This window comes from Meleagris gallopavo, chromosome 16 (assembly GCF_905368555.1).
Source record: "Meleagris gallopavo chromosome 16, MGAL_WU_HG_1.1, whole genome shotgun sequence".
Lineage (NCBI taxonomy): Eukaryota > Metazoa > Chordata > Aves > Galliformes > Phasianidae > Meleagris > Meleagris gallopavo.
This window is the reverse complement of record NC_139419.1, coordinates 34,384-58,592: the sequence shown is the minus strand read 5'-3', so window position 1 is coordinate 58,592 and position 24,209 is coordinate 34,384. Positions and strand designations below refer to the sequence as shown.

The 24,209-nt window shown below is 39.4% G+C and overlaps 2 protein-coding genes across 9 annotated transcripts in view; both read left to right on the top strand.

The window, feature by feature from the left end:
* The first annotated feature begins 1,038 nt into the window (after positions 1 to 1,038).
* On the top strand, positions 1,039 to 15,500 carry RRN3 (RNA polymerase I transcription factor RRN3). 3 transcript variants are annotated; one of them, XM_085237655.1, is made up of 17 exons: positions 1,039 to 1,145; positions 1,732 to 1,788; positions 2,847 to 2,936; positions 3,022 to 3,151; positions 3,637 to 3,696; positions 5,021 to 5,084; positions 5,555 to 5,624; positions 7,154 to 7,252; positions 7,651 to 7,746; positions 8,225 to 8,360; positions 9,280 to 9,410; positions 10,413 to 10,543; positions 11,132 to 11,316; positions 11,875 to 11,983; positions 12,432 to 12,584; positions 13,020 to 13,107; positions 14,342 to 15,500. In XM_085237655.1, the coding sequence occupies exons 4-17, from the start codon at positions 3,127 to 3,129 to the stop codon at positions 14,498 to 14,500; spliced, it is 1,506 nt and encodes a 501-aa protein (XP_085093781.1). In that variant the 5' UTR covers positions 1,039 to 1,145; positions 1,732 to 1,788; positions 2,847 to 2,936; positions 3,022 to 3,126; the 3' UTR covers positions 14,501 to 15,500. The 3 variants fall into 3 exon arrangements, 2 of the variants coding, with proteins under 2 accessions (XP_085093781.1, XP_003210568.1); XM_003210520.5 differs by having other exon boundaries at positions 1,090 to 1,337; XR_014886825.1 differs by lacking the exons at positions 13,020 to 13,107; positions 14,342 to 15,500 and adding an exon at positions 12,243 to 12,326 and having other exon boundaries at positions 1,089 to 1,337; positions 12,432 to 12,576.
* Positions 15,501 to 16,151: 651 nt separating this feature from the next.
* The window catches only part of NTAN1 (N-terminal asparagine amidase), a 35,494-nt gene continuing 27,436 nt past the window's right edge, over positions 16,152 to 24,209 (top strand). The window contains exons 1-10 of one of the 6 annotated variants that reach the window (XM_085237661.1): positions 16,493 to 16,802; positions 18,141 to 18,243; positions 18,328 to 18,393; positions 18,998 to 19,106; positions 20,224 to 20,297; positions 21,595 to 21,648; positions 22,410 to 22,463; positions 22,750 to 22,847; positions 23,416 to 23,529; positions 23,687 to 23,999. In XM_085237661.1, the coding sequence (XP_085093787.1) occupies positions 16,722 to 16,802; positions 18,141 to 18,243; positions 18,328 to 18,393; positions 18,998 to 19,106; positions 20,224 to 20,297; positions 21,595 to 21,648; positions 22,410 to 22,463; positions 22,750 to 22,847; positions 23,416 to 23,529; positions 23,687 to 23,866 (933 nt within the window). In that variant the 5' untranslated portion in view covers positions 16,493 to 16,721 and the 3' untranslated portion in view covers positions 23,867 to 23,999. Of the gene's footprint in view, positions 16,803 to 18,140; positions 18,244 to 18,327; positions 18,394 to 18,997; positions 19,107 to 20,223; positions 20,298 to 21,469; positions 21,649 to 22,409; positions 22,464 to 22,749; positions 22,848 to 23,366; positions 23,530 to 23,661; positions 24,000 to 24,209 lie in introns of those variants that run through there. The other 5 variants (XR_014886829.1, XR_014886828.1, XM_085237662.1 and 2 more) reach the window with 5 other exon arrangements.

Genomic DNA, 24,209 nt, shown 5'->3' with positions numbered 1-24,209 from the left:
CTTTTGTAGCTGGCTAAGCCTTAGTGCTAGCTCAAAAGGATACTTCCTTATGTGACTACTTAAAGGATCATGTAACTCTAACGTATAACCATATAGCAGGGTTAAATGCTTGCTGCTAGGCTCTTTAGATATGTGCTGTATATATGGCTTATTTTCCTTCAATAGGAACGTCTTATCCATGGAGAAACTAAATGAAAGTTACTAATGAATTTTCTAACAATCTCTGATGGGACTGATGGATCTTCTAGGGAGGAAAATTGTTGAGGAGGAGCTACTTGTTACAGAGGTGGCCAACCCAGAAGATCAGCGGATGCTACAGCTGGAGAAGGGCTGAGATCAGTCATTTTGTTGCTGTAGCTGGTCTGTGTGAGCTACGGAACAGTGAAGTGTTTGGCTGAATTGATGAAGGTTGGGAGCACTCTGAACATTATGAAGAACTATAAAGAAATATGTGTTTTCATTTGTACTTTTCCAAGGTGTTCTGTGAAAGTTATTGAACGTTTTCATGTTTTTTATTTCCTTCTGAATTATGGTTATATCCTTAAATATATTCAGTTGGAGAGCATTGAGGACCGGGACTGCATCCATGCATGCAGTGCTCAGTGGTGGGAGAGGAGACGCTGCTCCTGCACTGAGACAGGAACGCCGATGGGGTGTTTTGATGAGAGTGTTCGGAGAACGATGGCAAAGATGAAAAGTTTCTGGAAAATTTAACTGTCTCTCGGTCCTGGCAGGTGCCTGCTTGCTTCCCAGGGTCAAATTCTGTTTTGTTCAGATGGCATTCAGCCCTCCTTCAGTGTGACTCCGTTGTTAGGATAGCGAAGGTTCCACTGCATTTTGTTTGTTTTCCCCTCTCCGTAAAATGACTGTTCCAGCGTGACATTGCGGTCAAATCTGGACTTTTGCTTTCCGAGGAAGCCCTACATCGTAGCAGCAACCGTGCCTCAGTACTCCTCGGTCCTCCCGCCCTACCACCGCAGGAGTAGTTCCTGTCCTTCCAGCCTCGCCTCTCTATGGTGCGAGGGGAGGAGCAGTCCCCGCTTCCGGTGGGGCGAGGGCGCCTTTCTGCCGGGTGTACCGTGTAGTGGCGTGGCGCGGAGGGCCGCCGGGCCGCTAGCAGAGCGCGCCGCCGTCCGCGAAACGAGGTGGAGTGCAGTGCGAGGGCTGGAGGGACTGAGGTGGCTTCGCGCTTCTTCGCGCTTCTTCGCGCTTCTTTGCGCTTCTTCGCGCGTGGGGCCGTGACCATGCTGGCAGGGGACGAGTTCATTAGCTCCCCGCCCAAGAAGACAGTGCGGTTCGGGGGTACGCTGACGGACATCCTGCTGAAGTACCAACGGGTGAGTGCGCGGCAGGGGGCTGCAGCCCTCCGCGTGGGCGAAGTATCCTGGTGAGCTCGTGCTGACCTGCCGCCGCCGCGTCGGAGGCTCTGGGCTGGTGCCAGGTGGTTCTGCTGTGCGAGTAGAAACTTCGCAAGCTCGGGCTTGCGGGGAGCAGCTGGGACGCAGATGTCTGCGGGGGGCTGCTCCGCCTCCGGGGCGCGTTCTGCTGCCGCTGCCTCTCGTGCTTTGCCACTGGCCTTCTTTGCGTTGTGATTAAACGCTCTTAAGTTGTTGAGATATGTTAATGAAACGTGGTGTTTGTTTGTTTTTTGTTATTTCTTTATGTATGTTTTTTGTTTGTTTGTTTTCTAGAAGAATAATGAGCATCATTTATTTTTCTTCCCCGTGCCAGGGTGAAACCACTGATTTTGAGCTGTTAAAGCATCAGCTGTCAGATCCTGACATAAAGGTAAGTTGCTGGCATGGGCCTGATGGTTTGACACTCAGCTGTCTGAGTCTCACCACACAAGTCGTTCTGGTGCTTAAAAGCAAATCCTTTGCTTTATACATTGATTAACATATAACTGCTTTTTGCTTATAGAAACTGTCAGAAGTAATGAAAAGCAGCTATTGTCTGTTTATGAGCAGACACATATCTCGTATGCAGAATCCTGACAAATGGTGTCTCATGCTTACTGACTTTGCTTTAGAGTGAAAAACTGTGCTTTTTGCTGAGATTTTTCTTCCAGACACCACCTTTCTAGGTCAGTAGTGCCTGTCTCTACAGATTCCTTAATGTAGATAAAACCATAACTGCTGACTGTCAGTGCCTTTATGTTGTGAGTTACTGCCTCCTTCAGCTCTCACTAAGAACTTAGTTAATTAAGCATTAAGATTCATATGTATCTAGCAGTTAGAGGAGTAGTTTCAGGGCTGTTCCTTATAACTGTGGGTACCCACTGTGTTTTTTTATCTCTTTTTTTTCTCCTTCTTTTCTTTTTGTCTTTTAATTAAGCCACACAGTTGTTAGAAGAGTGCTGCAGGAAGGATAATGTTATATGGATTTCCTTTTCTTTCTAAATAGAGTGTTCTGTAAAATACATCTTTTTTAGTAGAACTTTTGAGGAGTATGAGCAAAATCAGTGTAAAAATTTCTCGGTGGAATTGGTTCTTACTTCAATACTTGACTGTTCCTCTGCTTAAACTAAGAGCAAAAACAAAAGGAAAGTAGGATTCTAAGTGCCACAGATACATTCTTTGTGAATGAGATTTGCATACCTTGCTCAGTTTGTCACTTCCCATGCAGGCTGTTGGTTGGCGAGTGTGTATTCTTGTGTTCCAGAATTTTCATTGCGAGTGTGCGAGTTCAAGAAATTCCTTCTATGATTGTGTGAAAATAATTTCAATTTAGTGTCTTAATCTTTGACTTGTGATTCTATGGGTTTTACTATTAAAAAAAATGCTGTTGTTTTTGGTCATGTTGTCTATTAAAATAGACTTGTTACTTTTTTTCCTGCTTATATTAAGGATGCCCAGATCATTAACTGGCTGCATGAATTTAGATCTTCTGTCGCATATCTGACCAAGGACTTCGAGCAACTGGTCAGCATTTTGCTGGTAAATACTCATTTATTATATAGGGAGGTAAAGAGTGTAGTACTCAAAACATCTGTTTGACACCTTCGTCTTTACTTACTTTCAGAAACTACCATGGCTGAGAAGAAGCCGAGAGGTAGTGGAAGAATATCTGGGTTTTCTTGGCAATCTGGTGTCAGCACAAACTGTCCATCTTAGGCCATGCCTGAGCATGATTGTATCCCAGTTTGTTCCTCGTAAGTTACTTTCCTCTTAATATTCTTACTTGTTTATCAAAATAATTCTTCTGCATATAAATTCTGTATAATACAGATTCAAATGTTTACAGTTACAGTCTAACTGCTTGTTTTCTGTTGATTAATTTAACTTGAATGACTGAATTACAATACAGACAGTTTTATGTACGTAGACTTCAGAAGATCTATTCTACTGGGTTATTAAAACTCTAACGGAGCCTGTTTATTGAAGAAGTTTAGAAAGGGAAAAAACTGTGTGATGTTACTACTGAAAACCAGCTCTAATGATGATCATGTCAGATGTTCTCAAGAATGTCCTGGTTCTCAGATTAAAGTGTTTTTGACTGTTATTTCAGAAAGTCTTGTGGATAATTTTGGTGTTTTAGTCACATTGAAGACTGTTGTCCAGTGCAATGTGATTTAGTATTGGAATTGTTATTTCATAAATTTTTACAGTATTCCAATAATGATCTCATTTTTGGTAGCTCGAATAACCATCAGAGAAGATGATGTGGACATTTCAGATTCTGATGACGATGAAGAAAGTGAGTATAGAAGGAAATATGGCTTATGTATGGTTTTGTAATACTTCTATAAAGAAATATATAACGTATGTTGCTTTATTTTTGCAAAATTACTTTACAGGAGTTAATATAAAACTTTAGGAAGCAGTACATCCTTAAATTACCAAGTCAGGAGTTTTTTTTATACTTGAATCAATGTTGTTATGACTCAATCCTTGTTACTTGCAAAATACTGGTATTTGGTGCTGCAGTATTTTTAAGATTTGGGCTGAACATTCAGGAGAACATTCTTAGTCTTAGGTTGTTTCAAAGCCAAAGGATAGCGAGGAGTTGTCTGTTTTCATTTTATTTACACAATAAAACTGGCTTGTTTAGGAAAATTCTTAAGGCTTTTTGCTGTTGTCTGCTTGTAGTAAACTCAAATACAGTTGATATAAATAATGAAAATGATTTGTTTATTGATTAGACAAATTGAATTCTTGAAAGATATTTAGCTATCTGTGTTTTTGTATCTTGAATGCTGTAATAAATTTCTCTTCAGCTTGGGTTGATGCAACTACTCTTCTGGAGTTCACTTGTGACACTGTTAGAATCTAAAGGAAAAAAAAAATCATAGAATCATAGAATGGTTTTGGTTGGAACCTGTAAGATCATCTAGTTCCAAACTCTCTGCTATAGGCAGGGGCCCCTCCCTCTAGACCAGCTTGCTCAAAGTCCATCCAGCCTGGCCCTTGAATGCTTCCAGGAAGAGGGCATTCACAACCTCACTGGGCTACCTGTTCCAGTGTCTCAGCACCCTCACAGTCAGGAATTTCTTCCTAATAGCTAGTCTAAATCTACTCTCTTCCAGTTTAAAACCATTTCCCAAAATAAAGGCAGCTCACCACATTACTGTTAGAAAAGCCTGATTATTTGTGTTTTTGTTTTAACTCTTGCTAAATAAGGCATAATTTCTGATTTTTATCTAGTTTCTCACTTGATTTTAACATATTTTCTAATTTTTGTATTTTGGGGTAAATTTGGGTTTCCAAGTTAGGCATTCAGTGTAAGCAGTATGGCAACATACCTGGCTTTGGTGATGGTGGGAAATTAAGACTTTGTTTGTTGGAATAACAATTGTATTTGGAGTTAATTTTCATGGTAACTTTAGTAGTTGGGCAGTTCAACTTAAAAGCAATGGGAAAAAAAAAAAAAAGAAGAAAAAGGAAAAAAAACCAAACAACAAAATCCCAGTAAATGCAGTCTACTTGGGGATCTTTAAAATGTTTAATTGACATGAACTGTTTTGATTCCTGAGTTAGCTTTCTGCAACCAAATGGATAATAGCACATTCTTCTTTCTCTAGACCTTTCTGAAAATTTTGATACATGTCACAGAGCATTGCAGACTGTTGCAAAATATGTTCCTTCGTAAGTATTTAATTCCTTGGTTTCATCTGCTTTTTTTTATTTTTAACAGATATTAAGCTTGGATATAAAGCTAATAAACAGATCTTTTTTTTCCCCTCCATATTAGAAATACAATACTTTAATTGTGTGACTTTTCCTAACATTCTGTAACTGATAGAATGTTATACCAAATTGTGAAATGTTAATAGACATCAGCAGCTGAGAATCCTGTTAATAATAACAGGAAACACAAGGAAAGTTATGCTTATAGCAGCGCACTTGAAGTAGCTTTTAACAAATCCATAGTAAAAGTTTACTGCTTATTATCTGTGCAATAATAAAACAAATTATATATAATTATTTACCTTAAAATAAGATTACTGTGAAATAATAAATTGATTCCAGTCTGTTTTTATAGTGCTGGAGCTTGCTCTCATAATAACAACCTATATATTTTTTTTTTTCTCCCCCACTCTTCCTTCCCCATGCAGAACACTGCAGTTTCTTATGCCAATACTTGTGGAAAAATTTCCTTTCATTAATAAATCAGAAAGAACTTTGGTAAGATCTTTGAATATTACATTTATTTGTTCACTCACTTTTTAATATAGGAAAACACTCTACGGTGTAACAGTCAATTTGGTGGTACTTCATGCAGATTTTTGAATGTGTTGTTTAAAAATCTTGTTTTTTTGCAAGAATTTTTTACCTGTAGAAATATACATGTCCATTTGTGCCGGTTTATTGAGAGGTTGTCCAAACACACCTAAGTTCCCCGTGCATAAGTATTATGCAACTCTTTAGTGAGATAAGTCCATATCTTTTTCCATGTGATTGTTTTCGTAATCAGTGCACAAGATGGACTTTATTGACAATAAGTCTCAGAGTTGTATAGTAAGGAGAACGTAGGATACCTGTCTCAGTGTAAAAATTGGAAAGCATTCTTTGGGAGAACAAGGAATTTGATAAGCAGACAGAAAGATGGATGATACAGATGAAATCCAGTAGGGGTAGGGTACTAAGTTGTTTTATTACATCTCTATTTTGATGATCCTGTGTGGTGGAAAGCAAGCTGGAAACTTTGAAAGGTTACTGCTCTTGTATGGTCTTTATATTCACTCTTTCCAACTTGATATGTTGTCATTTGCTTCTTTACCTGCTAAAGTCAGTTGGAACTTTGGAGCTGTTTTGAACCTAATAAGAACTACTTCTTCCCTCTCCCCACTGACTTTTGGCACACCTTGCTAGAATTTTTTTTCTTAAATCTAAATAACTCTAGGCATCAGATCTGTATCTGCAAAATGAGGTGGATATCACTCAAAGAATGTTACGGGATTTTTTTTAAGCATTTCAGTGAGAAGGATATTGTGAAGAAATTAACTGTGTTTTCCAGGTGGGAGTCAAGTGGAGCATGATTGATATGTGGTCCATGCATTATTGCTGAATATTCTCAGTTTATAGATTCACATTAAACTGGTGCTGTCCGTTATATGCACTGAGCAATATGGCCTGTTGAAGAATTGTATGTGCTCATATAATTAAAGGTCGTGTTATAATACATACTTACAGAGAAACTGCACAAAGTGATGCACTTAAATGTGGCTATTCACTTGCTTGTAAGTATTAGCTTGACAGTTTTACTCTATGAAGTTGCATTTTTGTCATTTGTGCATTTATGTGTGTGGGGGTGCACGTTCACTTATAGAACTTGTCTATTAATCTGTTAGAGGTTTTCTGATTATAATTCAAAGGACTCTTACCTGTGGAATTTAGAATTGTCTACTATAGTAATCAGAAATGAAGATCTCTTAGTCTTACTTCAAACAGTGCTGCTAGACATGATTTTAGAAATATGGAGTAATATGCTTGTTGTTTTCATTTTCTTGGGAAAGTTTACATTAAAAAAAAAATCATATGGAAATTGGTAACTTACAGTCATTCTGCTGGAGATACTTGAAAAAAAAAAATTAGTTTTGACCTGTATCTGTCTCTGTAAATGACAAGTTAGGAAATTTATTTTGTAAAAATCCTTGACAGAATGAAAGTTTCAGTTAACATTCTTATAGATATCTCTTAATTTTGTGTTACAGGAATGTTACGTTCATAACCTTCTACGAGTTACAGTGTACCTTCCAACATTGAGGCTTCAAATTCTGGAACTTATTGTTGAAAAGCTGTTAAAGTTGGATGTAAGTTTGTTCTGTATCATCTTTCAAGGAAGAATGGTGTTAAAATACTCTTCAGCATTAAGCTTAACGAAAATTAGTTCCAGTAGTACTCATGAATTCATGATCATCAGTATAGGGCTGTTGTGGTTTAACATGGCAGACAGCTAAGCACCACACAGCAGTTTGCTCATACTCCTTGCCTGCCTTATGGAGTGGAGGAGAGAATCATGGGGTGGGGGGGGTTGGGGAGTAAAACTCTCAGGGACTTTGAGCAACCTGGTCCAGAGGGAGGTGTCCTTACCTATAGCAGGGGGCTTGGAACTACTTGATTTTAAAGATCCATTCTAACCCAGACCACTGTATGATTCTAAACAGGAATGTTTCATATTGCTGTCATGGTCTTAATTTCTTGTTTGTAGGTTAGTACACCCCAGCAAGATATTGAAGATGCTGAAGAAGCTGCTAATAACTCTGATAGTGAGGAAAAATCTACAGAGGAGGGACTTTTTGACATGGTTGGTTATTTTATTCGCTAATTTTTTTTAGTAGAATTTTCACCTTTGAGGTGCTCTGGAACTTAAGCGTAATAATACATTATTGCTTTGTTGATGCTGCTTTGTAAACAGGAAAAATTACTCAGATTTTCAAGCCCGAGTAGCTGACAAATTATTAATGTATTTTCCATGTGCTGAATTTAATGATACAAATATCCAGAATATGTACAGTACATCAGTTTCCTTACGAAAAAAATACAAGCATTGTATGAAAAAATACAAGCACTGTATGTAAAGCTTATTAATTGCAATTGTAATTGACTTAGTTTACAAAAATTTACTTAGACTGAGCTGTAAGGTACTGCTTTTAAGAACAGCAACAAAAACTTCACCACGAACATACAGATTAAGTTTCATTTTTCTCTATATAATTGTAATTAAATTATCATTTATGACGTAGTGTATGTGAAGGGTGTGTAACCACTATCTTACCTACCAGGAGGAAGATGAGGAAAGAAAAGAAAACAAAGTTGTCTCTCCCAGTAGTGAGAGAATGGCCCATCCACTTGCAGAGCGACTGGATATTTTGATGACCATTCTGTTTGCCTATATTAAAGACGTTTGCCATGTGGATGGTAAGAATACAGGAACAATAAATTTGTTTTGCTAGCAAATAAGAAAAACATAAGAGGAACTCTCTGTTGCAGCAGGAGAAAGCGAGCCTTCATGCTTTAGTGGTAGAGTTCTGCTATTAGCACATTCCTGGTTTTGACCACTGTTTATTAACTGAAAGTGCAAAGGTTTATTTATGACATTAACAGCCTGATCTTCAGTTGGAGACATTTTGATTGTATAAATGTGACGCTGTACCCAAAATGCAGTGTGTCAGGGTGTAAGAGTAAATTGTTTTCTTTTCTCATTGTGGTACTAAACTTCTCAGGAGGTCAGAAATACTTTCTAATTAACCATAGTATTTCATTGTTTTTTCTGCTCTACTGTTTTGAGTATTAGAATTGTGGATTCTTTGAACATCATAAACATAAGAAGTAGGTTAGAAGAACCAGTAAAGGACTTGTATTAAACGAAAAACCTGATATATTTTTTTGTTTATTAGAAACACAAATCTTACACTGGCATTTATTAAGGGGCTGAATGTTAGACTTATTTAGAACAGAATATTTAGAAAATTGCTTTATCACAATTAGCGAGGCAGTTTTATTTCTTAGTGTTTTCTTTTGTCTCTTCTGAAGTAGCACATTATTGCAAATTTTGCAGTCTGTCAGTACTGCACATGCTTATGTTCACGGATTTACTTCTTTTTACATTAGTTTCTATGAAGAATAATTGAAGTTCCGGAAGGTCTTACTACAAACATTTTACTTTAGTTGCCAGATAAACTTACAAATTAGCTTGGCAGTGGCTTTTTTTTTTTTTTTTTTAAACATATTTCTTCCTGATTCAGAAAGATAGAAATACCGTTTTTACAACATGAGGGCAGGAAAAAACCTGATATGACTCATTTTTGTTTTCTTTTGTTGTTTTGTTGTTCTGTAGGCAAGCTTGATATCAACAAGACAAAGGATTTGTATCGGGATCTCGTTTCTGTTTTTGACAAGCTCATTTTACCAACCCATGCTTCTTGTCATGTACAGTATTTCATATTTCACATCTGTAGCTTAAAATTGGTGAGTAGAAACTGCTGTTAAAATGAAGTCTTTAAGTCTATACTTCGGCTTTTCTACATAAGTTAGTTGCTTTTTTCCCTGTACTATTTTCCCATATTATTACTGTATGTTTTCTCTGAAGATTGTACATCGGGATTTATTAGTATCCTTTTTCCTTCCCTTCTGTTATTCCTCTTTTCACATCCTACTATATTTTCAGCCTTCCCCATGCTGTTCATAAATGTCAAGCAGCTCAAAACCTGCCCATTGTGAAGGAATGTAGTAATAGAAGTCTTTTGCAGAAGTCAGATGGACTTTTAAACTTGAGGCATAGTGCTCTTGCAAATTTGATCGGCATCCAAGAATTGGCTGTGTTGTTAGCTCTTCAGTTTGGAATTTGTATTTGCTGTTTGTTCAGCACCCTCCATTTTCCCATCTCTTAGGCAAAATGCCATTCTTTCTCTTTAACATTCTGAAATAAAAGCATCCGTACTTTTGGCGTAAGATTAGCTGGAGATCCACTTAGCGTTGTTCTCGACCTCTGGCAGTGAATAGCAGATGCACTGGAAAGAATACTTGAGTATAGCAAGCATGTTACGGTCAGAATAGCATCTCAACCTCTAACAATAGTTCAGTAACTTCCTGAACAAAAGTGACATTCCTTTGCAGAAGCATTGCGTGATGGGCACATTCAAGGGGAAGATATCATATTGCTTTTTAAATTTTTTTAGTGATATAAATTTTTGGTATTGTGAACTTCCTGTGCCAACAAGTCCCAGAATGTAACTGTTTACAATGAAGAACCACTTTTTGTATTTCTTGAAGTTCAACTTCCTGCTGTTTTCATTGGATAACCCCTATCCCTTCTGTTCCAAGGGCAGTTAACAGTTGCTTCCTGTTAACCTTGTTAATGTTTTTAAAGACTTCTATGGTTTGACTATGGAAATTGTTGGAACTGAATATTAGGAATATATTATTGTCATTATTATAACAACTCATGTTTTCTGTGTATCTTCATTCCAGGGATTGGCTGAGGCATTTTTAGACCATCTCTGGAAAAAACTGCAAGATCCGAATAATCCTTCGGTGATCAGGCAAACTGCTGGGAGTTACATTGGCAGCTTCTTAGCAAGAGCTAAATTTATTCCAGTTGTGTATGTTGTTTTGATATAAGAGCATGGATAGGTTATGTTGACTTTGGCTGAGTTATGGACACTCAGTATATCTGATATTCAGAAATATATTTTTAATGATCAAAAATGTCAAGTATTTTATATGGATTCTGAGACAGGGAAGTCAAGCATCCAACTATTTTTGTACATGTTGAAAATATTTCAGCAAAAGGATGAAAATCTTTATATTTTGTATTTATGCATTCTGTATTTTTATGCTGTTAAAGGTGTGGGATTCAGTGACTTTAATGGTGAATTCAGTTTGATATTGGAATTACCTGTTGGACATTGCTTATAGCTCAGCATTTATATTGTTTGTTGCACATGTCCATGCAGTGTGCATTCTTGGATTCATCTCCTGCCATCTTGTGCTTTCACTGGGATTTTCACTACTGATATGTTGATTTGTTTCCTGCTGATATAAAGGAGAAAGCTCATAATAGAATCTATTTTTTCTAGTCATAATTTTCTTAATTACAGTTTTGTAACTGAGATCTTTGAATACTTGTTTAACATCTTTTCTATGCCATTTTAGAATCTATTTTTACACATTATTTTTCTCTATTATAGCACAGTAAAAGCGTGCCTGGATCTGCTGGTTAATTGGATGCATAAATATATTGATAATCAGGATACAGGGGCTAATGCTTACTGTGATGTAGCTCTCCATGGGCCATTTTATTCTGCATGTCAGGCAGCATTCTATACACTTATTTTCCGTCATAAGCAACTTTTGGATGGAAACTTAAGAAAAGGTGAGTATAACAGGTTTGAAAGGTGTTGGGATTCATTTGCAAGATTTACTGTGGATTTGTTTTGTAATAGTTAATTCAGTCAAGTATTTGACAGATTTACATTGTACTCTAAATGGAGTAAGATAGCTTACACATCTGGGCGACCAACCTAAATAATCTTTTTTTTCCTTTAGCATTGAAAGCAGTGCAGATAACTCTTAAACTTAGATTTCTGGCCCCAGTTGCTTGCTGAGCATGTTTGAATTCCAGCTGTGTTGAACTATTGTGGTCTTCAGTTGATAACAGTCCATAAAGTCTCTGTGTCCTTCTCAGATCCCATGTAAATGTAGTGTCTTTGGAAGGGTCTCTCAGCTGTGGCAATCTGCCATAAATTGGAATAGCTTTTTCTATTCAACAAGCTGTAGGCTAGATCACTACTGTTATAGAGAGATGCAGGATTTGCTTATGTGATCTTGTGCATGGTGGTAATGACTGATAAGACTTAAGAATTCTGTTAAGCTTATATAATGTATAACCTCTATATAGTAGGTTTATTTGATAATTGTTCTTATTTTGAAGGTCTGTCATATCTGCAGAGTTTAAATTTTGAGCGCATTGTCATGTGTCAGCTAAACCCTCTGAAGATATGTATACCTTCTGTTGTAAACTTGTTTGCTGCCATTACAAGGTACCTTTTTTGTTTACTTCAGTTTCATCTAGATACCAGTTTATGGATGTGTGTGTATAATAACAGCAGTTATTTAGAACTTGAGATACATAACACAAAGTATTGATTGTTATCCAAGAGAACACGAAATTTTGCCCACGTTCAAGGTGGGATAAGTTTGCTTATGGTTCAGTTTCAATTAAATCCTACAATACCTTAAAACTGTTTCACTGCTCAAGTATTGGTGCCAGTATGGTTCTAATTGGAGTAAAACTTGCAGGAGTGCAGAGAAAGAGAATAGACTCTAACGTACATCCCGTGGTGGCTGTCTTGGAAACATCTAATACCAGTTCCAAAATGGAAGGTAGAAATGATGTTACTTAAAAATAACTTTTGTATTTGAAGTCTTCTGAAACGTTTGCAATCTTTGTGCTAGAAATGCTTATCTTTCCCTTACTATCTTTTAAAGGAAATACCAGCTGGTGTTCTGCTACACAATTATTGAGAGAAACAATCGGCAGTTTATACCAGTTGTTCGGAGTGGCACTGGGGGTGACTTCGTGCAGATGTGCACTAACCCACTTGACAGTTTCTTCCCCTTTGATCCCTATGTGCTCAAAAGGTATAGTTGATAAATGAACAGTTCATTTTTGTCTTGTAGCAAATAACAAGCTAAAATCTGTAAGAAACTCAACTGATTTTCTTCCCTGAGCTTTAGTGCTTCTTATGTTGTGTATCTTAACCTGTGGTTATCTTTAAAAAATTTGGAAAAGAATTTGAGAAAATAGTGTAGTTGTTGAAAATGTCTAACTAGAGATTAGAAGACCTAATTGTATCAGAACTCCTTAAGCAAACAATTTTAATTTATGTTTATCAGCGAAGCTGATAGAGAGTAATCTTTCATGGAATTAATTGGGGATTATATAGGGACAGAGTTGTTTGTGAAGTCCTGAAGATGGCTAGAATTCCAAGCATTTTATATTGTATTGTTAAAATCAAATCCATACTATTTTTACTGAATAAAATAACTCGCACTGTCTTTTAATTCCGCTTTAAGATCAAAGAAGACCATTGATCCATTTTATCAGTTTTGGGAAGAACTGAGTGCTGAAGATCTAGAGAATCTGAAGAAGCCAATTAAAAGGGTAATCTGTTAAAAAATGTAGCTCAGTAGCCACTCTGTCAGCTGCTTTTATTTGCTTAGTTAGTTAGCTAGTGACTAAGCATAGAAAACATGATAAACAGTGACTGAAATCAGTTAGGAAACTTCAAGAATTGACCCAACCTTACTTTGCCCCTCTGTGGAAGAGTGCGTATGGACACACAAAACAACTGTTAGGAGTATATGCAGTCTTGTCACAGGGATCCATCCTCTCTGTAGATACTTGCTTCACAATGAGTGTACATATAATTCTCGTACTGTCCTAACTAATCCTGACAGTTGTAGTACATCCCACATTCTTTCACTGCTTCTACATAGTCTGTTTACCTTCTTGCGGACTGTCTATCCTTTTTCAACTTTTTGGTCAACTGTGTATTTCATAGAACTGTAGAATGGCTTGAGTTGAAAGGGACCTCAAGGATCGTGCAGCTCTAACCCCCTGCCGTATGCGAGGCCATCAACCTCCATATCTAATAACAGACCAGGCTGCCCAGGGCCCCATGCAATCTGGCCTTAAACGCTTCCAGGAACAGGGCATCCGCAACCTCTCTGGGCAGTCTGTTCCAGCACCTCACCACTCTCTCTCTAAAGAACTTCCCCCTGATAACTAACCTCAGTCTTCCCTCCTTCAACTTAAAGCCATTTCCCTTTTTCCTGCTGTTATCTACCCTTTTCTCTTGTCTGCAGGCTCCCTTTAGGTACTGAAAGGCTGCATTGAGCTCACCCCGCAGCCTTCTTTTCTCCAGGCTGAACAAGCCCAGCTCCCTCAGCCTATCTTCACAGGGGAGGTGCTCCAGCCCTCTGATGATCTTTGTGGCCCTCCTCTAGTACCCTGTCTTTCTTGTATGGGGGCCCCAGACCTGGATGCAGTACTCCAGTTGGGGCCTCATGAGGGCATAGTAGAGAGGGACGGTTACCTCCTCTTCTGATGGAGCCCTGGATACCATTTGCTTTCCAAGCTGCAAGAGCACACAACTGCTCATATTAAGTTTTTCATTTCTTCCCTTTCTATGATAACATGGAAAAATATGGTGTTGTAGATTTGTTAACTGGTAAGTTTATTGATTTTACTCTAGTGTTTTGATAAGAGATTTGATGAATTTCAGAATTTATTTTGGAAACACCCTTTTTGGTTTTAGCAGTTTTTACTTCTGTCAAATCTTAATAGAGATCTGGAATGTATTTTTGCCCTCACTAATCCTTTTCAATTCATGCAGGGTACTCCTGAAGATGAAGATGATGACTTTTTGAAAGGAGAAACCCCTCAAAATGAGGGTGTGGTTGAAATTACTCCAAATTCTTATGAGTCAAATACCCGGAGCCCAGTGAGCAGCACTGGCTCTCCTTCAGACTGTCATGCGCAATATCCACACTGACCTGGAGAACTAGAAGTGGAAGAGAAAATTGCGTGCTATTTTTTGCTCGCAAAGAGACTTTAGCTCAATTTTCTGAACTGGCAAATGCTTCATCATCAGTTTTCTATGGATATATTAAGATAAATTCATATGCTGCTAGAAAAGTCTAAAGAATAAATAGGGTAATATTTTACAAATTTCACATTGAAATGTTTTTTATGACTTATGGGGTTTTTTTTAATAGTTTTTCTTGACCTTTAAAGACTTCTGTTTACTAGTGTTTCTCTGTGAGGTTTTATATATTGGGTGAAATTCTGATCTTTCTTATTATTGATTTCTGTGTGACCAGAAATCCATTATCAGTATTTAAACTGTTCTCTGCTGACCTTTTTAAGTTGGTTTCAAATAATGCTGTGATCTCATGATAGGGAAGCCCCTCTGACAGCGATTCTGCTGCACACATCTCTGAGCTTGTCCTATCTGGAGAATAGTGCTTAGTAAAGGCCTTTGGTAGTGGTGAGTGTATTCAGATGGTGAGCGTTATTGCTGCTTAAACATGTGGATGACATACAGCTTTTCCAGCTATGAAAGTTCTGATATGTGAAGTGGTGATTGTTGGAAGTGTTGAAAATGAGTAGCTGAAAGTATGATTTGTAGATAGTTTTATTTGAGGTGCTTGTGAAGCACTCTGAAAAGGTATTTATTTTCAGGATTTGAAGCTTATTTGTGAATGTTGAAAATATGAACAAACAAACCCCACGTCCCTCGTAAAAAGGAATTGATGCCTCTGCTATTATTGTATTGTTTGTGTGTCAGTGAAGAGTCTCTCTGTAGATTTTTTTTTTTCACTATTCTATTCTCTTTCTCGATTCTAAACAGTGGAAAAAATGTTATTTGTGTAACATATAGTTGAAAATTTAATGCTTGTGGGACTCAGTTCATCTGCCCTTTTTTTAGTCTGAGCTTGTAGGCTTTCAAGACAGTGCGTTTATTCGGAGCCAATAAAGACTGATGCAAAGAGTGCCAATTCTACGCTTTGTGTTTAACTGAGGATCTCTCTGGTATAACTTCTCCAGAGCTGGGATGTTTGTTCTGACAGACTGAAAAGTAGGTTCAGGGATGATGCTGCAAAATTTGTTAGTGGGATCTGTTAATCACTGTATAAATTGAAACTTATTTTTTTTTTTAAATTTTAGTTCTCTTTACTGTTGTTCCTGTACACTAAACAGTAATTTCCATCTGAAATCGTCGTCTCTCTCCTGGCACAGAAGTGCCCTTCTCACAACCATGGCAAGGAAAATGCTTTCTGGAAGCTGCCTTTTTCTGCTCTTTCACTTTTATGTCTTCAGCAACACAGTCAGTCACTTACAAAATGTGGCTCTATAAAACTTAAGGTGTAGTATCAGGTACGTGATGCAGGAGCTTCCATGTCTCATTAAAACTGGGTGGGGGAGAGGGAGGAAGGGGAAAGTATATTTGACACCAGGTGTAACATTAAAAATGTGCAGGCATTGAACTGTCTGTTCTGAGGGGCAGAGTCAACTTTAGTACGCTAAAGGGACTTGTTAAAAATAAATAAATCAGGCAGGAGCTCCGTAGAGTTTCCATGACTCTTCTATGTTGTTAGCCTTAGTATGGCTGCAACTAGTAGTGCTAGAAGGTCCTGGCATTTTGCTGCATGGACTGTTCTGTAAGTGCTGCTTGAACTGAGAGTAGTGCTGCTTCAGAGGTGGAGATTCTGCTTTACCTGGTGAGGTTCCCTGTGAAGTATGAAGCATCTTTTGAAGAAAGTATCTGCTGTAACTTTATTTTGTGAAAATGAGATTAGAAAAGTAGAGTGTGTGATTTATTTTCCTCACTCTGTTGAGAGTCCCCTTTGCTCGGGCTGTCCTCTCCCGCATGGGATTGTTTTGGGCGAAGGCTTCATAGAGCTGGGGGATGGTTTATTTGTAAATTGGAGAGTTGGCGGTAGACGTTTCCAAAACGGTTTCTTACAGTTCCTGAATAATTACGCAAGGGAAGGAGGAGGGGGTTACAGAGCGTTAAGAGCCGTAGAAACACCGTGAGCGGCCCGCCGCTGTCGGGAACGAGCACTGACCGCCGCTTGCCGCCGCCGCCCCCCGCCCTCAGCGGCTTCTACCGCGATTTCCCAGCGCTCCGCGCGGCGGCGCCCGACTTGGCCCAGCGCGGTCCCGGGGAGGAAGCGCGGAGCGGCCGTCTCCCGCCCCGGGCGTTCTTCGCGATGCCGCTGCTGATTAACGGGGAGCGCATTGATCTGACTCGGCTCGCGGGAGGCGTGATCCGCGCCCACCCGCACCTCGAGGTGAGCAGGGGGCCGTGCCGTCGCCGCGGGGCCTGCCCGCTCTTGCCCCGAGGCCGCCTCGCTCAGGGCCGCCTTGGGGCGGGCGGGCCCGGCGGCGCCGTGTCGCTCGGCCGGACGTGAGCGCTGCGGAGCCTCGGGGCGGGCCGCGCCCGCGGAGGTGGCTGGCCTGAGGTGGCTCCGTGCAGCCCCGGCCCCGTGAAAGGGGCGCGAGGTGTTCGAAAGGAAGCGCGTCCGCGTCGTGGGGGCGGGCGGCGGTAGCGGCCCTGCGACGAGAGCGTGGCGTGTGGGGCGGCGGGGAGATAGGTGCCCTCGGGTCGAGGAACCCCGGGGTGAACCGGCGGCTGGGAGTGGGTGTCGGGATCGCGGTATCGGAGAGGTGTTAACTTCGTTCTAAGACTGTAAGCGTTTTAATCAGAACTGCAGCTCGTGGGTTAGGAACTGCCGAACAGAGCTGGTTGGAGAGCTGTTTTTCATAAGAAAGTGCTGATTTGTGGAAACTGAGTTCTTGTAGAGGGGGGAAAAAAAAAAAATTAGTGCAGATTTGATAAAAACTGAGTGAAATAGTTTTGATTTTTTCCAGCCCTAGTATAGAAATGCATACAGTACCCAGCCAGCAGTGCAGTCAGAGCCCAGGAGGTCGGTTTTCCATCAATTAAACATGATTATTAATAGCTGCATTTTGTTAGTACTCAATATTGGATTGTGGCCATGAGAGGCTGAAACTTTCACGTTTCAGAGAAGGAAATCTTCTGGCATGTAGTGATAGGATGGGAGGGAATGGCCTCAAGTTGTACCAGGAAGGTTCACTTTGGATGTTAGGACAGAATTCCCTGAAGGGGCGGCTGGGCAGGGGAACAGGCTGCTCGGGGAGACTGGGGAGTCACCGTCCCAGATGGTGTTCAAGAAATATGTAGATGTGGTGCTTAGGGACATGGTTTAGTGGTAGTGGTAGGTGGACTGTTGGACTGAATGATCTTAAGGCCTTTTCCGACCTTAACGAGTGTATTGTGCTATGTAAATGATTCTGTGCTATGTAAAATTCCAAGATCTACTCTGGCGTTGTCTGATGTCAGCTTGGCCCTGTCCTGTTGTATCTCCTTTTACCTTCCATAAAGCAGGGAAGGAGTATTCTCTGTGTGTGGAATGATGGGATTTAATAGCTAACTGATCTGTGGCAGGAAGATGAAAAACTAGAAATTCAGAATCCTCCAAAATATAAAATATGCCATGTTTGCCGCTAACCTGGGTACCTTTGCTTTTTGGAGGTGATGTTTCTATCAAGTGACAGATACACCTGAGAATTCAGCCTCTATAGTCTTTATTATCATTTGTCTTTAGGAAAAGGCAAAGCTTCTAAGAAATCAGCCTACCCAAATTGTGGAACCCAAAGGGCTTCTGTATGTCCAGCAGAGAGAATTTGCAGTGACCACTCCTAATGATGGTATGTAAGAATGTAATTACTTTAGCAGAAGAAATGTTTATTACGACAGCAAAGTTCATACACAATCTCTCTCCTTTAAAATAGGTTCTGTGTCTATTCTTGGGTCAGATGATGCAACTACCTGCCACCTAATTGTGCTCCGACACACAGGTATCTTAATGGGTGTTCTGCACAAAGCCTGTACCTCTGAAGTAGTACAGCTGGGATCATCACTGATTTATACTGCATTAATGAAATAAACTGCAATTTCATTTATATAAACTGACATCTCAAAAAGTTTCAAGGTGCTTTGACTGAGTGATAAATTCAGAGAATTTGTCTGTTCAGTACCAGTTCCATGTTCACTTTGCTAAATGAACAGATCGTAAACTTGATCTGCTTTAGTGGCCACCTTTGCAGTGTCTCAGGCTGGGTGTGAATGCCAGAGAGTTCAGCCAGCTGGGTCAGCAGGGTTTGGCAATAACACATGTAGAATTCATGGAAAAGGCTTCCTGGCAGCAAGAATGTTTCTTGGTTCTTAGTAGGAAGGTGTTTGCACCAGTCATTGTTTAGCTGATTTTTATAATGGGGAGCACATAGAGGTTATTGTCTCGTGCAGTCAGCCCATCTCTTCTGCTAGAGGCTACTGAGCTAACAGAAATGAGTAGATGGGGTGTAGTTCTTGCACTGTTGTAGTAGTGCAGACTGTTGTTGATCTGAATTATGGTAGTGAAGAATGTCCATCAGTGTCACTGTCTTCTCACATTTTCCTCAGGCAGCGGAGCCACCTGCTTGACACACTGTGATGGATCAGACACAGAAGCAGAGGTGTCGCTCATCATGAGTTCAGTAAAATCTTTCTCTAACACCACAGGTTACGGAAGGTCAGCTTTGCTTTGTTAATTGTTACATACTGTTTTTCACAAAAGTAACTGCAGTTTGTAAGTTGTAGAACTGTTATCTGATTTTATGGGCTTCAGACAAGGTAACCGTGCAAGAAATATTTCTATAATGGGCCGTATGGAAAATGACAACTATTTTATTGATGTTTTTGTGGGTATTTTCTATTGGTGATCTAAAGCATGGTTCTCTTCTGAATAGTGACTCTGTAAAAATGCCACTGACTGGGAAACAGTAAGCACCAAACCACTAAATTTTACTTCAGATGTGCTAAACTTCCAAATAACTGTTTTTAGTTGTTCTGTTTTTCCACCAGAAGTGTTGGTCTTGTGAATTCCTTTTGGATCTGAGAATCTGTCTGGAATTTTTCAAGAACCCATACTGGGGGGAAAAAAAACAAAACAACAAATTCTGAAACAGATTTTGGCTAGCAAACTTTTCCTTTGTGTGGAGATTTTTTGCCTCTGTCGTTTGATAAGAACAAAAACTCCATGAACTTGGAAGACGTGGTCTCTAGAACTCATTATCTACCTTGCCCAGTTTTGAAAGATGAATGTTGGCCTTGCTAAGTGATTGATGATGCTTCCTCTCACTTTCTTATTGTTTCTGAGACCTTGCACCCAAAACCAGTATTGTCACTAGTTGTTTTTGTTGTTTTTGTTTGGTCAAAAGGCTCACAAACAACACCTGTCTTTATATAGACACTTCTCGGAGAAGAACACTGCTGTATGGCCTAGAATAGTTCTGGAGACCATGGGAGTAAACTCCTTCACATTTAGCTCACTGTTTTTGTGAGAACTGAGAGTTACTGAGTTATGTCCAAAACTGAGGTGCTGACCATCACAGATACCTTGGGGTTCGATAGAATTGCATGTGTGTAATGCTTGCTGAGGCTTTTTTTTTTTTTTTTGTGCTGTTTCTTGAATGATCCCTAAGTTTTCAAAATAAAATTACCAACCACAGTTTGCTACGCATACAACCATTAACAAGTGAGACTCCTCTAATGATTACATTGTAGTTTGGACTGGAGATTATTTTGTAAAGGTATTCACTTTAGGATGTCATCTTAACTGCTGTTTCCTGTTATTCCATCTCTGTTAGGCTGGAAGTGCACCTAGTTGGAGGTTTCAATGATGATAGGCAGTTATCACAAAAACTTACTAATCAACTTCTTAGTAAGTTCACATTTTTTCCACTCTCGTGTAGAAAAAAATAGTTCTGACTGGATTTGGGTAAAATCTGCTTATAATCTGAGCACCATCATTTAATAGGAACAAGTGGGTATTAATTTTGGAGGGTGCTTTCTCTACTTGCAAACTTGCTGAAGAGGAGGGGTTGGACTTCTGAGGCTTGCTTGTGGCCAGGTGTGGAGCAGGAACTTGTCATTTGTTCCTGACACACATTGCAGGGGGTTGAATGGGAGTGCAGTTCAGCTGGACCTAATTCCTAGCTCTGCTGCTGACAAGCTGATGTGTGATCTTGCCCAGGTGTTGTCACCTGTCCAAATCAGTACATGGGGATGTGTTGATCAGTTACTACTCCTTTTTGACCTTAATATGATGAGGTAAATCTTAATTTGTTTGCAATTGCCTGATGAAAGATGTTATTTCTGTTCATGAAATCTGTATAGAGAAGTGATTATGGTACTTTACAAACAAATTGGGAAACATAAAGTACCAACTTAGACATTTCAAGTGCCATGGCTTATGCTATGCACTTCCCAAATGTAGAAAGGCATTGACCTCACTGGAGCTGGGAAGAGACAGGGGCATGTATTGAGGGAGGCGGCTATGGGATGAGGAATTTGGTCTGGCAAATGTCCTGTGGGATGTGCCCCTCTTGCCCTCTCACATGTTACGATGCACTCGCTTCCTGTTACGTATGTTACATATTGCATGAGAGCTCAGCACAAAATGTTTTGATTAATATATTTTTTCAACTTCATAGTTTTCATGTACCCAGTTTCAATTTAAAACATTATATTTCTATTAGAACTTCAGGAAAAAAGGTGAACTTTTTTTTTTCCTGAAGTGTGGGATGGGGAAAAGGACAATTGAAGTACATATAATGAAAGACTGGGTTGGCTCACTATATATATAACATTTTAGGAAAATACCTAAATATGTGCAGTTAACTAAAGCAGAGTTGATGTGATGCCAGAGCTACTTTAAACCAATGTCAGTAAAAGGAGCAAGTGGCACAACTTCTTAACATGCTTTTGACATCTTAAATGGCTACTCTTTGTAAATTACTGGTACGTTTAGGAGATGTGGCTTTAATTTTCTAAAAGTTGTTTTGAAGCAAACCTGAAAAATACTCTTTGATCTGTTGCATTATCTATGAACAGTGTATTAGGTACCTTCTGCCCACCTATTCTGCAGTGTGCAGCACTGATAATCCCCCCCATCTATATACAGCACCTGCTTTGCCACCAGTCAGTCTTATATATTGCTGCTGTTGTTGTTGCTGTAGGAGCATTTGATCTCCAACCAGATGATGTTCATTTAGTGACTTTCTGTGTAACAGGTAAGAAAATGTCCTCGTGTTTTTTTATTTTTGAAGAATTTTTAGCTACTGAAATCAAAGTACAGATATTTCCATCCATAGCCTTTTTAAATCTGTTCTGTAATAACAAATGGTACACATCCTCCCACTTGACTTGTATGTTTAAATTTTATTATTTACAGCGTGTTAACGTCAAACAGCCTGCTCAGCAAAGATTCTCTCAGTTGAGATTGGGGAGGACCTGTGAATGTTACCAGGCCATTTCCTGCCTCTGTACAGCTTTAAGTATTTAGAGAGGCAATTGAGAAAGGAACTTAATGACCTTTGATGTTGTTAGACTGTTCATAGACTCCTCCAGTTAATTTGTAATGTGTGATGTCACATAAATAATTTCCTTTTCTTTGTATTGAATTCAAGTCATATATAACCTTTGTATTTAAATGTTACTGGTGACTTGCATTTTTGAAAATTGACATCACAACAGTTTTGCTTTTTTTTTTCCTGGGACTTATAAGCAGATTCTGGCTTGTGCAGAAAATGAAATGACTGGAGCTGGACCTAGTGATATGAGAGTTCTCCAGGCCCCAGCACGTTAATGTTGACCTTATCACCTTTTCCATATTCATTTTAGGCTTCATCCTGTGTTGATTTTGTTCATTTGTCTTTTCTCCAGTCTTTTTAAGCAGCATTAGCTCAATTCTTCTCTGGTAATGCACAACTGAATGAATTCTGTACAGAAAAAAAATCCGATGCCCTACACATTTGATCTTTTTTTCTTACAGAACTAAATGACAGAGAAGAGAAGGATATTCATTTTCCAATCATTTATGGAATAGGTGAGTTAAAATAGAATTGTTTTGGTTTTTTTGTAATTGGGTATTTTTTTAGCTTATAGTAGTAAATGCACTGCCTTTAATGTTTACATAATGCCTGTTGTAGAATGCTGCTGTTGGGGGTATAGCAGAAAATAGAATTTCTAAGAAAATGGGGGCTGGGGCAATGAGAAATAGAAATAGTATTTGGCAGCTTCTAAAATTCCTGTTACAACAGTAGTGTTGTGGAGGTGGTTGTTTTAAGCAGTGTTTGGTAAGAATTAAAATTGTTTAAACTCTTTCTCACCAGCTGTGAATGTAAAAACAGCAGAGATATTCCCTGCAACTTTTCCTGAAAAAGGGCCAGATGAGGATTTGCGTTCAGCCCATGTTTTAACAGGAGCAAGAGTGAGTATAAATAAGTGGGCAATGAAATTCCAAATCAGGTATTGTTGCTAGAAGGTACGACCACTTAGGGGCAGTGAATTATCATAATGTAGGGGAAAAAAACCAAACAGATTGGTAGCTATAGGGGAAATGCTGAGTAATGGCTTGAAGCAATGATGGAGCACTTGGGGGGAAGGCAGGGCCAGGCCAGGGGAGCTCAGGTGCATGCAATGCAATGCACTGAGTGACAGAAGGGTTGAGCCAGGATGCACCACTTCCCAGCCCTCATTTAAAGGCTGGCAGTGGAGACGAAGAGATCTCTCTGGAGATTCCTGTGTGCCTGAGGCCTTCCAAAGGTAAGCAGTTTTCTTCCTTTGTTTCTGCATCCACTGCTGCAGCATTTCTGCTTGTTCTCATTTGCATTGCCTAGCATTGTGCTGCTCCACTATTATTGCTGTACTTTCCATCACATTATAGCATTACAGCAGTACAAATGCTTTCTAGCTTAAGTCATTTTTCTGTCTCTTTCATTTGTTTAAGTGCTGTCTAACTTCTAAGGCTCCCTGTAAACAGTTCTGTGTTACTGCAGCTGACAAACATTTATGATGCAAAGACTGAACAACTACACATTGGACCTTATTTCTGGAGGCCTTTCCCACATGTGGATTTCTGGTTAGAACAAGATGATCAACAGATTCTACAGGTACTCTTTAGCTGAGAACAGAATGGGCATGGCCTGTCAAAGCTCTCCTCTGCGTACAGTAGGGGAGGGGAAAAAATAATTGTATTAGAAGGGAGAGTAATTGAGAGCTTTTGTATTCTGAATTTCAAGCAGCTCTTGCTGTCATCTTGTTTTTCAGAATCTTTCCACATCGCCTTTGGCTGAGCCACCCCACTTTGTTTCCCACATTCGTTCTACATTAACGTTTTTAAAAGCACATCCATTTCCGTCTCATTCCCTGTTTCCTGATAGAAAACCTCGCATATACAAAAAAAATGAAGAAGGGTTGTGGGAACTGGTTTGTTCTGACAAGGACTAACTTGGAACCCAACATCAGCTGCTTTAGGGAAGCATAGCAGTGCCAGAAGAACAGCAAGTTGTTGTAAAAAGCATGCTGCTGGTCATGGACAGTAGTGTTCCTATGCTTTTCAAAATAAAACATTTCAACAGAAGTAATGTTTCTTCTGCATTACTTAAGTAGGAACCTCGATTACTATGAAGTAAATGTTTCTTGTTTCAATGCTTTATCTGTGCTGATCAGACTGCTATAATACCGACAGATGGCAGTGATGCAACCCAGAGACCAGAAGTCACCATATGAACATGCACTTGAGAAACTTTTTCTATGCAAAGTGAAAGAAAGTGGCTTACGCTTAAAGTCT